The sequence below is a fragment of the Trichosurus vulpecula genome, chromosome 1 (assembly GCF_011100635.1).
Source record: "Trichosurus vulpecula isolate mTriVul1 chromosome 1, mTriVul1.pri, whole genome shotgun sequence".
NCBI classification, from domain to species: domain Eukaryota; kingdom Metazoa; phylum Chordata; class Mammalia; order Diprotodontia; family Phalangeridae; genus Trichosurus; species Trichosurus vulpecula.
The window spans coordinates 478,964,657-478,982,821 of record NC_050573.1 but is presented as its reverse complement, the minus strand read 5'-3'; the positions used below and the strand labels follow the sequence as shown (position 1 = coordinate 478,982,821).

General features: G+C 36.7%; 1 protein-coding gene across 1 annotated transcript in view; it reads right to left on the bottom strand.

Moving 5' to 3' along the window:
• ZNF608 (zinc finger protein 608) overlaps positions 1-17,339 on the bottom strand; it is a 217,785-nt gene extending 200,446 nt beyond the window's left edge. Inside the window, exons 1-2 of the mRNA XM_036741750.1 lie at positions 17,064-17,339; positions 12,735-13,821 (exon numbers count right to left, since the gene is read on the bottom strand). Coding sequence (XP_036597645.1) covers positions 12,735-13,643 — 909 coding nt within the window. The 5' untranslated portion in view covers positions 13,644-13,821; positions 17,064-17,339. The remainder of the gene's footprint in view (positions 1-12,734; positions 13,822-17,063) is intronic.
• Positions 17,340-18,165: the final 826 nt, after the last annotated feature.

Sequence of the window (18,165 nt, the reverse complement as noted above, 5' to 3'; positions counted from 1 at the left end):
ATAAAGTTCCTTACAGGTCATCTAATCCAACCTCTTCATTTTACAGATAAGGAAAATGAGGTCAAGAGAGGTTATGTGACTGCCCCGAGGTGGCATGGAGGCAAATCCAACAGAATAGTACCAGATTTTGAACTTGGGTCTTTTGACTCCAAATTCAGTGCTCTTTCATTTGTGCTGTGAGGGGAGGCAAAAAGGTGAAAAGAACACTATATGTGTATGTATGTGTCTATAGACACATACACACATGCATATGTTTGTTTGTTTTGTCAACCAACCTCCATAAAGATTTAGGATACATTAAAAGCTGAAATTCTTACACATTTCTGGTCTTCACACAAAACAATTCCCTTTGACCAGCTGACCACCTCCCCTCTCTCATGTTGTCTGTCCTTCCTTCTGGAAGAGGACCATGACACCAGGAAGAGGATGCCATGACTTTCAAGTGAATTAGATTTAAGTGAGGGAGGGCTGTGCAAAGTCACCAGCCTCACTTTCTCCTCCATAGCCATCAAGGTCCAGTGGCAAGATACAGATCAGGTCTACTGGAAATGGCCCTCTCTCTCACCTTATACAGAAAGAGTACTACAAAACTAAAAAGTGTCCAGGTCACTCCAACCTCCTAAACTTCTCTCCAGGCCCTCTCTCTTCCCTTCCTCTCCAATAAAAAATTCTCAAGATCAAGATCTGTGCGGTAATTTGAGCCATAATAGCAAGGAACTTAGAAATTACCATAATAATATCAAAACCCAAACAAAGGAATAAACAAAAATCCCTAAGAAAAAAATAAAGGAATCATTATCCACCTGGAGCATTGTTTCTAGTCATTTTATCTTTATATAAAAGCTTAATTTACCGGCTACTACAGCCAGTTGGCCACATTTATATTATAGAAGAAACTGGCCTTTCTTCAATGCCTAGGTAGAAAACTGAATAACACCTTGTACCAAATAAGCTTATAATAATTCTGTGAAAAGCGGAGTATCTCAGATGACAAAGGGTGATGATTTATATAAGAACAGCAGTTCAAACTGAAGGCTACCAGGAAAATGACTGCTTGAGGGATGGGGGAGGTGGAAAGGAGGGGAGGGGTAAAATTAAGAAACATTTAGAAGACACACATTGCCAGTGTATAAATTAAGCCTATTTCTTCATTACTGGAAAAGAACTACAACCTCAATTTACAATGAGGAGCCTGCCTGAATTCCACTCTTAAATCATGCCAATCTTGAAAATAATATATTGAAATTCACACTGCCAAGCAACAAGCACTTCAAAAAATGTTTTGCCACTGTACGACAATAACCAATGGCCCTCTTTATACATTAGCATAGCCACTAATTAATGTATTGAAAGAAAAACCTCACTCTAGGCTGAGGGGGGGAATAAATTTCTATAAACAGGCCAAATTGCATTTTTGACTGTCAAGTTCCAGTGAGTATATTGTTTGCTCAGATTAACAAAGGCTTTTTCTACAACTATTTCCTCTTTCATTTTTTTTTCAATTCACATAAACAAAAGAGGCAGGCTCATATTGCCAACAATTGGTGCCCCTTGGCTAAAAGAACCTTTACTTGTCAGTCTTCTTATGAGGCAGCAGACATACATACACTTACACTGACCTCTCTCCCCCTGCCCACTGTTTTAAAAGAAGTGCACTTAGCTCAACAATTCTCACCTTTAACAATTCATTTTTTCCATCTTCCTTCTTTGTGCAAGAAGGGAGTTTTAAAAAAAAGCTGAACATGGCCAATAATATAAAGACAGACATTCATCTTCTGTACATTAGTGTTCATTCTTTCACCTCCTCTTCCATAGGATTTGGCTACCAAATAAATCTTAATTTGTAAACAAATGATTTGCTCTACAATTAAACCATTCATTTCTATTTCCTTTTGTGGCCATTTGGCTGCTGTCCAACACTGAGGCTTCTTAGGTTCCATAATTTAGAGCTCACATGGTTAAAAGGCACTAAAGCTCATCTGGAAGATATAAAAAGTATAAACTATCAACAAAAGCATTTATTGCTTCTCATGAACTTCAGCTTTTTGCAAACAGAATGTGTATCTACCTTCTTGTGTTAATGCCCAGCCCTCTCCTCAAAATACTGCCCCTAATTTGGCTTCACTGGTACCCTTAAAGCAGTTGTTTTCAAGTTGCAAATACAGCAAGAAAGACAAATGCTTACTGTCTTGTTTGCTTTCTTCACAATGAGAGGGAGGTGGGGGAAGGAAAGAATCAATGGCAAACTAATTTCATTACAGGATAATTAGTAGGCAATGTTATTTGAAAATTCCTATTAAAGCTAGGGTAGAAACACTATTAACTGCATTCCACGAGAGACCAAATTTAAGTTTAAAAACTAATATTTAAAATCTTGATATTATCTCCATCAAAATGTAGTGTCAAGAGAAAAGAGACATTATCAAGACTACTAATTATTCATTGGTATTTTTGACCAGCTAGGCAATTTCAGTCTAGAAATACTGAATTTAGAGCTCAACAAAAATTATAACACTATTATCTATAATACTAATGTATTTTTGTTTGTATTCCAAACAAAAAAAATTTGACAGACATAATATTATTTTTAAAACCAATACCATGCAATTGATAAATACTAACTGAAAAATGCAGATCCCATTTATCACCTACAAAATTCTTAAAACCTCTTTAAAATCTATGGATGCAGTTAAGTTCCATCAAGATACTGCTAGACTCAGTTGAAAATACCCATCTATAAAACTTAACTAAAATTCTCCTTGAAAATATTAAGTGCCAAAAATTTCTACAAATATTTAGGCCAGTGACACAATAACTGAAAGAGAAGCAGTGGATGAGTGCCTTACTTTTCTCTCATTCTGGCTGCCAAGATTATACCAAGTTTAGTAACTGTAGCATTTGCCATTATATGAACATTAAAGGAGGGAAAGGAAGAATCTTAACTATTGCTACTTTGCCTCATCAAGGCAAAGGGACAGAAGTCTTGGTCAGTGACACCTCCCCCCAAAAGAGAAAACACTGCTTTCCATTCTTAATAAGAATAGACTGGCTTGGTTAGGAATTGTAGGACTGTCACATGTTTCCTAACTGAGAAAATCACAATCCAGCCAACTGCTTATTTTACAACTAACAAATTCTTATAAACAAGTAAATTACAAGAAACATTTATCCTAAACTTATTTCTCTGCACATATACATAGTAACGTGCGCATAAACCTGCATTTTAATTGGTCATTCTACATATATGCATGGGCCAATTAATATTATAAGCCCTTTAATTTAAACTTACAACTTTTAAAAAAGAGAAGATAAATATACATATTTCCTATTAAAACACTATAAAGGAATCTGGATTATAAAGTGGCAAAGCAAGCAAAAACAAAAAGAAATCTTTGTTTTGTTTTTTCAAAAATTGGGAATGTTACTGCATCATTTTGACATATAATATATTTCAGATAATCTTTAGTGAGGTTTACTGAGGGTGAAAATCACTGGCAGTTTTTTTTAATCTCCAATGCAGTATTTGGATTGGATAAAAATACAGTTCTTGGAAGTCACTCCAAACAGTTGGAAACTCTTCTTACAGTATATCCAAGGGTTCAAAAAATAAATATTCAAGAGCATTAATTTGTTTCTGGATGTGTGCATGCAAGTAAAACAGCAGTCATAATGTGGAAATTTCAGTCACATTTTGCAACTAATTGGAAGCAGATTAGAATTCAGCCTCAGGGGAACGTTGTCAAACTAGAAGCTAGAGCAAATGAAGAAAGAGGTGAAAGCATCGTGAAGAGCTGACAGATTTACAGTGCTCAAGGCAATAAACGGGTACTAGATGAAAATGAATGAGCTTCACTGTACTCCATGTGGTTCTCTCAGTCATATCTCAGCAATAACAGCACAGAGCTATGAAACTATTATTTTCAGCGGGGGGAAGGGAAGAATAAGAAAGTGCAAAAAAGCTACTCTGTACTAAGCATAAAAAGCATACAGAGTTCAAAAAAGCTATTCTGACAAAATAGAAAAAGCACACCAATCCCAGAGGCTCCTTAACTAATGGAAGGAAAACAACTAATAAAATAGAAAAGAAAAAATTGCTAGCCACTGATGTGATAACCAGGAGATGCAAAAACTAGACTATACAAATGTCAATGGAAGAAATCTTTTTTTTTTTTTTAAGGAAGATTGTGGAGGATAATAAAGCAATGGTGTAATGGAAACAGCTGCTGGATTTCTACTTCAATGTCTGGCATCTGCTGCAGCATCATGGGAAAGAAAGGCTGGTAAAGGATTTGGGCAAGGAACATAAATGTAGACAATAAGCTAAATGTAGTTTGATTCTGAGTTCATTTACTGTTTCAAAGTTGTTGAGTGTTTCCCCCTTCCTTTTGGAAATCAAGTAAGCAATACCAAAGTTAACTCAAATTACCATCCATTCCAATTGCATAATTTGATAACATGGTATTTTCATTTACTACATCAGAAGAAGAAACAACCAGGATACATATACAGGCTGCAAGACTTGCAGTTTCATTATAAAATCACAATCCCAGAAAATGTATTTAGTAACTGTCACCAAATCATGTTTAGGTAAAAAGAAAAAAAAATAAGGTAGCTTCATTTTTTCCAAACTTATCTTTCACACACCTTGGAGAAGCTAAATTGTAAACCTTTCAAGAGATACCATCTTTCTATTTTAACATGCCCCCAAAAGTCCACCACCCAGTTAACTTCTGAACTAGATTAATGGGCAGCTTTTACTTGTTGTGCCTATTTTCCCCTTCACTGCAAAGATTCAGTTCTAATTTCATTTCCATCACAAAAGAATTAAGAAATAAAACCCAAAAACATAAAACTAAAGTACTGCTGCTACTCTACAGCCATAAGCCTACATAAAAGCCCATATTTGATAGTATTATTCATGTGCTGTGGTGAACCACACACAAATAAACAGTCTTCCATTAAGAATGAAAACCCAAAGACCTTCCAATTCAAACATTATTGTTGATTTTAACATGAGCCATGCACAAAAATCAGCCAAGGATATGACAGGAAATCCAAGAATAATTTGGTCTGGCTGTTGTACACCTTGGGAAAGAAAGCTGCAAGGCGCTTTTTACTCTTCCTAATGCTGGAGGTGAAGAATGGGGAAAACTATGAACTATAAATACATAAACAAATAGTAGTTTTATAGTCAAATTAAAAAGCACTTACTATTTATGGTATAGAAAGAAAAGGCATCACAGAAAGTGCACTATTAGTAGGGATGCTTGGTGAGAATAGCTTAAATTCAACCTATATTCAGCAGCAAAGATGAATGCCTTAAGCACACAGTACACTCTATAGCCTGAGGGGCCAAATGTGCTTAAGGGTTTCCTGGGAAAAGCCCAAATGCAGAAATTTTCTTTAATTAGAAGAGTGAAAAATGACTTTTAGGAATACGAACAGTGTGACCAATTGGAATTTGGTCTTCTGTTGCTAACTGACACATATAACAATTCTTAAGACATATTACAAACACAATTTATAAAAAATTCACAGACACAATGATAAAAACCAGAATCACATTGACTGATATAAAATCAGTGACCAAGCTATTATTTCAATCTGTCATGGGAAGGCAATAAAATTGCTACCAGGTCTCCTCAAGTTACTCTTCAATAAAAAGAAGCCATTAGGGAAATAAGGGGGAGGGGGGGAGGACATCAAAACCTTTAAAGTTCCTTTAAGTAAAATTATACATCTGTGGCATGATGCCATCTGCTCTCTGGTTAACATAATAAGCCAATTCCACAAACTGAATATCAGCTTTCTAAAACCATTATGTACAAGGCAAAATATAATCAATATACTTTTATTTGCTCTTTTAAACTATAAAAGCTGCATTCATATGGTATTATTATAATATGCTTAAATGTCCCTGAAGGCACATTTTTCTTAAGTTTTTAGCTGGCAACAAAGATTCCCAAGAGACAAAAATGCAGAAGCTGAACTAAAATAGTCACTGTGAATAAGAATCAAAACACAAAAAACTAAAAGGGATAAAACTTCATTTTTAACTCAACACTCACAACTATTTTTGCAAAAAAAATCATATCAAATTACTGTCTTTCTCCTCCGAACAATGCCAAATACTTTGAGCACAATGGGGAAAACATGATTATTATCAAGGCCAAATTTCATTTTAGATCCACTGGAAAAAATAACCCATTTTACGAAAGATGATGATTCTCATGATTTTGGTAACAGTGGCCTAACAAATATGGGGAGCTTTTTTTTACACTTTTTTATCTATTTTTAGCTTTACAAAGTATACCAGTAAAACAAAAACATAAACATAGACATAAAAAATTCCTTTTAATTCATTCCCAAAGTTATTCCTATCCAAAATTTAACAATTTATACATAACTCTGCTTCAAGGGTAAAGTGTCAATTCTCCACTCTTAATTTTTAGTTCTGAAAATAACATTGTAAACAGCCCAAATGCTACTCAATCCATTCTGAATAGTTTCACAACCATTCATTCAGTTGCAAAGGCTTTTTGTTCCAGGTCAAAACCATTTAGCCTGAATTAAAAGAAAACTGCAACAGAGAACATCATTGGTGTGAACCTCAGCTGTGATAAAGCAGTCCTAAACTGGTGCTCTTATCTACACTGCTACCAAACCATAATCAATTTTGCTATGGATTTTTTAAGCCATCAAAAATAATTATATGTTCTCATCTGTGATTACTGCACTTCTCAATCAAATAATGCCAAAGAGAAGCCTATGTATTTGGAATGTCAAAATACCAATCAGGCTGCTATGCCATTCCATTAGTAAAAGTCACACCTTTCCCCACCCCACCCCCTCCAAAAAATAATGTAAATACTTTGGTAGTTATTTTTTAAAACTGCAAAAACATGATTTATGATGTCATATTACAGGACTGACCAATGCGTAATAGTTCTGACTACTATTTTAAGGAGGAAAATAAAGAGAAACCAACCAGTTAGGAAACAGAAACAAAAAAAAAATTTTCTTAAAAAAAAACCAAGATAACAAATTCAGAATCCAAATAATATTGTGCCATAGCATAATTACTGTGGAAAACTTCTGTAGTAAATAGTAAGAACAATATAAAGATACTACTCCTGTCTGTTCTATATCACTCCAGATTATATTCAACAGAAATTATCCTACCTCAAGATAGTCTACATCACTAACAAACTGAAACATAATCATTTTTTAAAACCACACAAAATAGATAAACTAAATCAACTTCAAACACATCAAAATGCCATTTTATTTTCCCTTTAAGAGAAGACTCTCAAGATTTTTTAAAAATCACTCAGTTAATCCCATATTTTTCTACTGCAAACATAAACTACCAAAATGGACTAAATCCCAGGTATGATAAAGCCAATAAGGCAATACTGCTTAAAACAAAGAGTTTGGTTAAGGGAAGGTTATAATAGAGCTTGTTCTCTAGGCCTGCTATCTTTAAAAACCAAGATCTTACATTTGTTAACAAAAAACATCCTTTACTAGTTTTAAGTATGCAAAGATATTAGGAGTTGTAGATTTATGACTTAAGTGCTTGTTGCTAAAATAGCTTTCCAATTATCAAGGGTCTCTTAGGAAAGGCAAAAAATGCATTATGTGTTAATGATCACAACCAGGGGCCTCTTCTTTACTCTTGTCAGAACTAGAGCTGATCCTCCCTGCAGCTTCACCATTAACATGTCTGTTTCCTGTCAGCCCACTCAGAGATAATGTCATTTATCTCAGGAAGGCACAAGACCAGTCATTAGCTTCAATAAAAGAGCTCAAACAAAGACAGTATGGTGTTTTATACAGGCCCCTTAGTCAAGAATCTTATTGCTTCAGAGTCCAGAACCCAAAAGTCATAATTATAATATTTTTTACCAGCTATAAACAAGTCTACACGATGGCTCTGAATAACAGTAATCTCTATGTATACAAAATTTTAGTCAATAGCTTTATCACAAAGAATTAGGTAACTGCTAAGAACTTTCTGGAGTCATCCTTGGAGGTTTTTTTCCCCCTGGGGAAAAGGGATGGAGAATTGACAGAATAATTCAGGTATGGGCTTTAAATAGCAAGATCTTTGAAGAACTGACCCTTTCTATGTGTTTGCCTGAAGGAACTGAATCACAGTTATAAATTGTTCAGTGACAGAGCTTCTGGAAGTCTTTTAAATAAAAGTGGAACTGGTTAAAATAAATGTAGGTACATGTGTTTTCACAGTCTTGCTCATATTATTGCAATTTTAAAAGTTTCAGTGAAGTACCAGGTGAACTTTTTTTAAATTAAAAAAACACACAAAGTCAAAATTGGAGCAAATTTCAGATATTCAATTCCCGTGTCTATACTGCAAAAACGAAGAACAGATGGTACTTTCCATGGTATTTGAATCTGGTTATTGAACACCTCTGCAGCTTGTGAGATTTTTTTTCCCTTAGCACTTTCAACATGCATTTAATTTACTTACCTATAAATGCTACTTTGCAGGGGGAAAAAAAAGGTCTTTATATGACTGTAATTTCTTTGGTCTTAACAGCAAAGTGATTGAACATGAATAACACTCTTAATATAACATTTGGGAAATCAATCCTTTCCCTCTTTTTTGCAGAGTACCAAATTATTAAAAGTTGCTAATAACTAATCCCCAAAGAAAAATATTTTATTATTTCCAGTAATATAAACTAAATTCATGAACTTAAAAATGCATGCTTTTTAATCCTTCACACTACCATAAATTATTTCAAATACTACACTAGCTAAGAAGGAAATTCACAGTGCTCAATGGTTTTCTCAGAAAGCTTCCTTTGGCTAAAGGGCAGCACCTATTCACACGGCTCAGAAAGCACTGTCACAGTACTAGTAGAGACTATAGAAAATTAAGAACCTTGAACACTGCTTATTGTTAGACACCCAGAGTTATCAATGTTTTTAACAGCTAAATCCCTTATGTAGCTTTCAAAACAGTTTGCTGTCAAACAACAATAGCATTTGTTCTTTAATTACAGCAAGTGACCTTTCTGCCCTTTTATTTCACAGTGGATAAACTGCCCTCTCCAAGCAGAATTTGGGGGAAGGGAAATAGCTATTCAAAAAATATATTTCCTTCTAACAGAGGCATGTTCTTAAACCGCTTCACCCCACTCACAAAAAAAGCTGCTTTCACAGAAGAAAATTTTAATTACTGATACCCTTCAAAATAGGGGTTTAAACCTAAAGAAGGCAACATTCAGAACTCAATTTCTATGAAAAATAAAATAGACATTGATAACACTAGCAGATTAATTCCCTTAAAAGGCACAAGATAGAACTACAGGGTCTTCTGCCTTTCTCGTTTTTCATCAAATACCTTCCTAAAAAACCCTATATTTTGGAACTCTACAATCTTTTGACACAAATACATACACAAATGTATATACATATGTTATATCTAGATATACAGATATGATCATTTAACCAAGCTGAACATCCAATGTCCTAGAAGTTAAATTCATAACCTTGTCCAAGATGCTTCTTACTCACAATAGGAGGCTATTATTGTACTTTAAGGTGGTGGGAAAGGAGGGGGAGGGTGTAAGGACGATTTAACACTACAAATCTAGGAGCTGTTAGACTACCTATCAAATCTATTTATTCAGACATGTCCCTAGTGGCATAACAACAACAAAAAAATGAACAGTATGAATATAGTTCAAATATCTTATAATTATAGCATTTTTTCACTTTGTTTCACATATTAAGGGAGTGGTGACTTCTACAACATACTAGCAGTTTCAGCATAAGAGAATCACTAGAACACAGCCAGAGCTTAATAAGATATAATTTATCATGTGTTACATGACTTTCTGTGGTGAGGAAAACAAATAAACAGACCATAAATAGATAAGCATTCTGTGAAAGTCTAACAGTGACAGTCACTTTTATGAATATATTTGAAACCTGCCAACAGAACAAATATAAACAACTGACCCCCTTCAGCTTTTATTTACAGTGAAAAATTATCATTTATGTTTTCGTTGTAGTTAATTCCCTAAATTTGAGCATCAAAAGTGTACATTTAAGTCATTGTCCCAAGATGTCTCCAGATAATTTTCTAAAATAAAGCATCAACGTTTAATTCATTATAAGTGAAAGCTGTCTCCATCCTAAAACATTCTGTATATTCTTACATCATTAGATAATATTTTTTGGATTGAAGTTTAATTAATATTGCAACAAATCAAAGAAACCAAAGGTGCTTTCAAGGGTACTATTATGCAGAGTTCTCCTTTCAAGTGTTCTGCAATGGGGGTAGGGAGGAAGCCCTAAGGGATGTTGTTTAAGACACTAAGCCAACATGGCAGTTTGATAGACAATGACTAACACTACACAATTTGGCCATGTGAAGCCTTCCCTGAAGTCACGGTGTGCCAACAACAGTGGGTATCATTGGAAATGCAGCTATTATTTCAACAAGGTACAGCAATGAATAAAAACAGTGTTCTCTCTCTCCAACATAAAATGGCATATTTGTTCACAACTTAGGTTATACAAATTATCTATCACACTGACATTACGCTGATTGATGATGACTTGCATATATAGTAATAATTTAATTCTTCATGCAATTTCCTCTGTGACTTGAGAAAAGAACACAAAAACTGAAAAAAAAAAAATTAGAGCATCTAACACTCTAATCTCTGTTGCCATGACAGCAGTCTTTGAGATACAGAAATGTCCCAATTGCCAGCTAAACAAAATTGTTGAATGTGAACATTTGGCTGAAAGATTAAAAGGCTAAGGGGGATGCAAAAGGGCAGCACCTCCCACATTCCAGGCAGCCACTGAATCCAATCAAATGCCTCTGACTCTTTAACCACAGCCATTGTGAAGACTGGATTAGAGCAATTTATCTAGATGGTTAAAGCAGATTAGAACTGCAATTTGAAGACAATTGGCAACAAAAAGTAAGTGTCCTACTGTACCAAGTTAATAATAAGATTTGAGGACACCTTTCAAATATAATGAAGAACTGTATTAAGACCAAGTTTATATTAAAGGATAACATCAATTTGCTTTTAAATGTGATTAATTTACAAAGTTTAATGCTATTCATCAACAGTTAATTCGAAAAAAGAAACACTTCATGTGAAATTTCTGCACATTAATAAAGCTCTACACAGTTTTCACAACTACAAAACCTAACACCAAAGAAGGAAAATTCATAGATAAATCAAAAAGTCTATCTAACTTTTGAAATGTCAGTTTAAATACTCAAATGCTACCTCAAAGAGAAATCTAGAAGTTACTGCACAAATTAGTAATTAATTAACAAACAATTTTACTATCACATGAGTTCAGGCCCTGAAAATTAGAGATGGGAAAGAGGGAATTTTAAGAACATCTCCAAACAATCATGACATAAGCCAACAGAGGACAGGAGATATGTTTTTGCAAATCACAACTTATAGAATTCTTCAGACATTTCATTATAAGCTATGAACACACATACCCCTACTCTCAACTAAATACATGGAAAAACCCTTTATCCTCTGGACAGAGCAATTTCTGCTCTTCAACAGAGCCAATCTGAATTCAATATGATAAGAGACTCTGACCTCATTTCCTAGACAATAAAGGGAGTAGTTTTTTTTAAGGGCTTTATCTATGAAATCTAATTGCAAAATTAAGAGAAATAAAAAAATAGACCTTAATGGGGCTGGGGGTAATGACTGTGTGACTTATCCAGACTGATCAAATTCAACATTCCACTTCCTTTTTTTTCCTGTTAGACATCACCTTAGATATTTTTCCTATGTCATGAACACAACATAACACCCCAACCTTCCTGTCTCATTTCATCTCTTCAGTTTCAGCTTCAGCTGGTAAATGGTAGAAATCCGAGTAGTCACAAACCAATCAAGAGGAAAAGTGTCCCTCCCATTAGGGAGTTTTACACCGAAAAACAATATGTTGGTGAGGTGATGCCATAGTATACAAGCACCTGTTTAACCTCATTCTGGATTTAATTTACTTTTATGAAACAGTACACTAAACACAGCATTTGGTTCATTAATGAGGGAACATCTCTAACATAAATCCGTGCTGGGTTATTGAACCTACAGCAAAATTCCTTTAGAGGAGCTTAAAAAGTATAAAAGCACAAAAATTAGCATTCTTAACACGCCTTTGCAAAGGAAGTACCCTTGAACCCAAGGAAACAACAGCAGAAATACTACTAAATGGAAAGAGTTAAGTGGGCTCATGAGCTTTCTGTCCCATTAAAAAGCACACACCAACTTACAAACTGGCCAGATGCCCATCTGCAGCAGAAAATGAACTTCTACTTCTGGGGAAATCTTATTGACTCTCTTTTTCTCTCTCTCTCTCTCCCTCCTTCCCTCCCTCCCTCTCCCTTCCTCTTTCTTCTTCCTTCCCTCCCTTACTCTCCCTCCCCCCCCCCCCCGCCCCCGCTGTAACACACAACAAATACACTCACACACATCTATGAAGTGATCACTGCTGCCACAACAGCAACACCATTAGCTGTACAGAACTAAAGTAAATAATTAACTCAGTTATTAAATAATAATAATGGTAATACAATACAAATGCCACTAAGACCAAAAGGCAAACTGTCTAAGTTTATGGTATACATAGGTAAATGCACCCACATAAAAACAAACAGAGAGGTACACAAGGGGAAGATCTAGGAAGGTGACTTGTCCTACCTTCTCTGTTTTCAGTTTCTTGATTCGCCTGTGGTTCTCCTCCTCCTCCTCTTCTTTCTTTACCAAAATAGAGTTCCCCAAGAGCCCTGAATCCGGGGCATTTTTGCTAACTTCCCCTCCAGTGGAGGAGGTGACACTCCCAGTGCCCCCACAGTGGTAGGGACTCCCGCCATCATTGCCCTTGGCCCCAAAGCCATACAGGTGCCCCCCAGAGGGGGCTTGGCCACCACTGCCATTGGTATGGCCCTGAAGCAAGTCATGCTTGTCTTTCCTGGATTTCCCTGCATCCTTATCCCTCTTGGAGCCTCTATTGCTCTGACTTTTACCTGTTTTCTCCTCTTTATTTTTCCCACAAGAGGCTGCCCCTGTGGCAGCAATAGAGGTGCTGGTGCTGGTATTGGTATTATTGCTGTTTGGGTTGCCACAGCTGCTGCTGCTCACACTTTGACCCAGTGCTGAATTCATGCCAGTTGCCTCTCCAGGGCGCCCTTGGACTTCCTGCCTCTTACCAGCACTGCTGATCTCAGGAATCCCATACAAGGCAGCAGAAGGCAGAGATTTATTAGCATCCTTAGAAGTTTTACTCCTTTTCACTTTTGATTTGCTGGTCTCTTTGTGTGAATTCCCCTGGGGAGCAGAGGGATGAACAGAAGCAAATTTTAGGCCATCAGCTAAGACGGTGGTAGCATTAGCCCCACTGGAAGCCAAACTCCCACAATCCTTGGAGCTGCTGCTGCTAGTGCTGTTACTGGAATTATTCATCTCAAATTTCTGTCTGTCCTTCTCCAAATCAGCGTCCAAATCTATTATTAAATTCCCGACCCCAATTTCCCAATCATCACCACTGTCATAAGTATCAACTGTGTTTGGATCCACACCTTTTCCTGCAGTGGAAATGTTCACTGACATCCTGAAAACAAGATTTCTAGAATGAAAATCCGATGAACTTTCCTTTGGTGATGAGGGGACATTCGTTTATCTCCACCGGGCTTTTCTTAAAGAAAAAAAAAGTCGTCTCTTCCACTTCTTTTTCCTGCCCCAGGTATGTGTCCGGGGTCTATACCCTTCAGTCCAGGTTCATCTTTTCCTGTGAGGGGGGGAAAAGTCGAATATTTCTTGTCTGGGTGTTACCAGAATATAATACAATTAACACTGGGGAGTCAGGGAGTAAGTAAGGGACACCAGGGTAAGGTATAGAGTAAAGGTGGCTCATGTACTGTATCCACTGTCCAAAGCAGGTTTCTGTGGTTTTGTTTTTCAAATAGGAAAATATACCCAAGATAAAAAATATATATTTTAAAAATAATTTAATAATCTGATTCATAACCAGAAAGCTAAGAACCACACACACACACACACACACACACACACACACACACAAAATGAATCTGGGTCTGTACAACACCTAAAATAACAGGGAGAAAGAAGGGAAGAAAATAACAGTCCTAACCCTTCCTGAATTTCTCCAATTTTAGTTTTAAAAGATATAACCCTTGAAGTTTTAAAATTCTGTTTCAGAATGGCCGTCTGTCTAAATTTCCCCCAATTCTGAATCTTCACCAAAAAACAAAACAAAAAAATTAAAAAAACCTAGGCATTTTAAAAAAAAAATTCAATAACCAAAAAAAGGACCAACAACTCCTATAAAAACACCTCACACCTCCTTTGTGTTTTGGGTGTGAGTGTGTGCTAGCCCTTAGAAATGAAAATTGCTGAAACAAAGAATGGGTGTCCTTTAGAAAATGTAACATCTAAAATAAGCCTCAAGTACTCTTCCTAGGTCACAGAATTGCTCAGTCGGTTAAATATAGTATTACTGACTGTATAGGAAACTGATTAAGACATACACTTTAAGTGATCTACACCAAGGTGGCCTCAGTGACCGCAAATGATTGTGTGTTTGACAAAGATCAGTTAAAATGGTTTTTAAAGGGATCTTTCCCCCTTTTAAACAGTTGATTGTCAAATAATATATATAGATATAGATATACATACACACACATATTGCTTACCTTTAATCCTTTATCATTTTTAATTAGGCCAGCAAATCACAATGCTGTTCCCACTCGTCTCAGCAACAACCCTGTGCCTCATTTTACTTAAACATCAAATGATCAAGAAGCAGAAACCAAGTAACACATCTCAGTCAGAATAATCACTCGATAACATTATCCCCCCAGCACACACACACACACACACACACACACACACACACACACACACACACACTCACTCTCCATTCCTTCCCCTCCCCTTTGGCAAACGCATAAGGAGTCCTTTTCTCCTCAAAAAAAAAATATGTTACTGTACAGCTGGAAGATAATGTTTCACATTCAGAACAGAAGCACCAAGGGTGTTTTTTTCCCCTCTTAACAAGCATCAAGAATGATAGCCAAAAAACGGCTTTAAAAAGTTTTCCCAACTTAACATTCCGTCTTCAGTTCCAGCCTTGAGTCATCGTGATCAGTAAGTAATGATCCCGTGTAACCAACCTACAGGCGTCCAGTTCATAACAAGAAAGAATGTGCTAACATCAGGACAAATTAGTGAAAGGAAAGAAGAAAGAAAGCACTGAAAATCTGGGCTGGATTTTTCCTGTTAGTCGGGAAGTGGCATTTTTTTTTCGCCCGTCCTGACAGATTTGTTTCTTGAACTAACTTGAGACAAGGGCTTGGGGAGCGGGTGGGGTGGGGAGGCGGTGGGGGGCTGTGCGGGGTGAGGGAGGAAGACGGGATGGCTTGGAGGAGGGGTGTTTGGAAAAGAGGAGAGAAAGAAAAGGGTCTGGGTGAATGATTCAGTGATCTGATAAATCACTTATAAAAACATTTGTTCAGAAGGGGGCTTGGTCTTTTTCCGTTTTATGTTTAACAACATAAAGGGGAAAAAAATTTCCAAGTGATGTCCAAGAGAAGGAAAATTCCACTGTCATTCATGCCAATCGGTCATGTGGTAACTCGGTAATTAGAGTCCAAAAAGAAAAACGCGACCTTTTTTAGCACGGTTTTTCTGGTTGCAGCAAATGGCGCATCTCCCTTTTATTTATTTTTTCACTCCCTCCGCTCCTCTACCCCACCCCCTACTGCATTAGTCTGATGGTCTCGGAGGTTGGCTTAGTATTTTTAATTAGCTGGCGTTTGGAACCTAAAAGCTGTAATGAATTGTTGATGGATTGAAGGTAAAGAGTTGGTCTGCAGGAAATGTAGGTGGGGGGATGGGCAAGTTAGCAACAACCAACCATCTAAAAGGAACGATTTTGTTACAGTTCAAGCCTTTCACATCACGTGAGGATCAAGGGCTCAATTGGTTGTCGTGAGAACAAAAATGGGTGACAAGCGTATCCAGAAAATACTGATCTGGTCTTTAAAAAAAATCTTAAAGTCTGTTCCCTCCCTCTCCTCCCCCTCCCCCCACCTCTCGTCTCCAATTCCTCCTTTATACCCTCCGCCTCCTTCCACTGTTGGCACAGCTACAAGTTATGAATGTGAAACATTTCTCCGAGAACAAGATCCCTGAAGTTAGGAATGAGTGAAATGTACTGAACACGAAGGCAAAGCATATGTTTTAAAGAAACACGTTATAAACCTTTCCTCAAGTTATCTCCAATTTGTAATAGTTTAAGAAGGGGTAGGGGGTGGGGAGCGGAAACAGGAAAGGGGAAAGGGAAGATATGGGGAAGATATAGGGAAAAAATGGATAATAAAGCAAAACATTTGCTAGCTTCCAGACTAACTTATGCAATAAACACATCATCGTGGCTGTTAGTGGATTTATTTGGGTTGGGTTTTTGTTGTTTTAATGGTGGGTTGCTCTTGGCCTTTTGGAAAGAGGTGGAAAAATGGTAATAATAACCATTACTAGTAATGAGTGTTTTCCCTAGTACAATTTCAAATATTCGGTCCTTATTAAGTGACAGGGGACAAAAAGCAGTTCGTTCCCGTGTAATCACTTCTATAGCTCCCACGATCTTTCTTCATGGGAGCTACTTGTTTCTGTATGTAAGTGCAGGAGGTTGGGTGGGGTAGGAGAATGGAGACTATGCAGACTGGTATGTAATTGTGTCACTTTTATTCTCCTGGTTAGTAAAAAAAAAAAAACCCTCAAAAGGTAATATACTTTAAATACTCCCCTCCCCCCCTCCCACTCCCGATCAAGCCTAATTTGTGTGAAGAGGCTTCACCCTCTGCTTAATAAAGCTAATCCTTTCGTGTTTTGTTTTGTTTTGTTTTTTAATTCGAGCAAAACACTGTAATGGCAACGCATAAAAGTCGTACATTCCCCTGCATGAAATCCCCTCTACGTGCTATATACACACCATTAAACCGTACTTACGGTCTGTATTGGATCGAGTTGACCTTTTCCTTCTACCTGCATTGAATATGTTTTGTTGCAGCCGCTTTATTTTTAAAATTATTATCTCTTCAATAAATTTATTAAGACGGACCATCAAGTGTCACAAACCTTCCTCTTTTTAAAATTAAAAAAATAAAAACAGAAACAAAAAGCCCCCTGTGCACCAATATACAACAAGCCTATACTGCAAAATTGAAATCAGAACTGAACGCACATACATATACACAGAGGGAGGAGAGTAGAGCAAAAAGAAGCTCGCTGTATACCTGAAAGGGGCTTTTCTTTGTTCCCAATTCTCTTTCTCATTTGACCAATCAGAATCCAGCTTTTATGAAACCGAGCCCTATGATTGGCTAGATGCTTTCTCTGGCTACTGTAGAGGGTTGAGATACACACACATACAAAAACACTTGGGGGTGGGGGACAAGTAGAGAGAAAGGGAGAGGGAAAGGAAGTAGGAGGGGTGTCTAGGAAAAAAAGCGTTTTATTTTGCAAGTATCAGTACACTTAGATAGGGGTTGAGAAACCTGCAATAAAATAAAATCATGCTGCCATTTCAATTACTGCATCATCCACTCAACATTTTATTTATTTATAACAAATCTTAAACACTAGGAACAGAAGGTGTCGGTAAATGTGCGATTGTGTCATATTAGGAGAAAAAACACTCGTATCCAGTGACCGGAAAACCAGTGACTTGATCAGTAAGGAGCTAGGAACACCGTTTTGCTGCCTTTATCACTGAAACAACCATTGCTGCCTGCACTCTCAGGATTTAGTTGTTTTCAAACATTCTTTCCAAGCACAGAGCCCTTTCTACAAATGTTTTCTTCTGTCTCTGTTTATTCGATGGTTAAATAAGAAAAAAATCAAATTGAGAATAAAGGCAGTGGAAACTCTTTTGTTTCCAGACTCCAAATCTGCAGGCACTGAAGTGTGAAGGCAGGCAACCATGTAAGCACTACTATGTGAATTCACAGACATTAGAAACAAATCTTTTCCACCTGGCTTTGTGCATCCTTTAGGAAAAAAAAAAAATTCTTGACATATTCCCATGTTTAACTGGCTTCATTTTTCATGA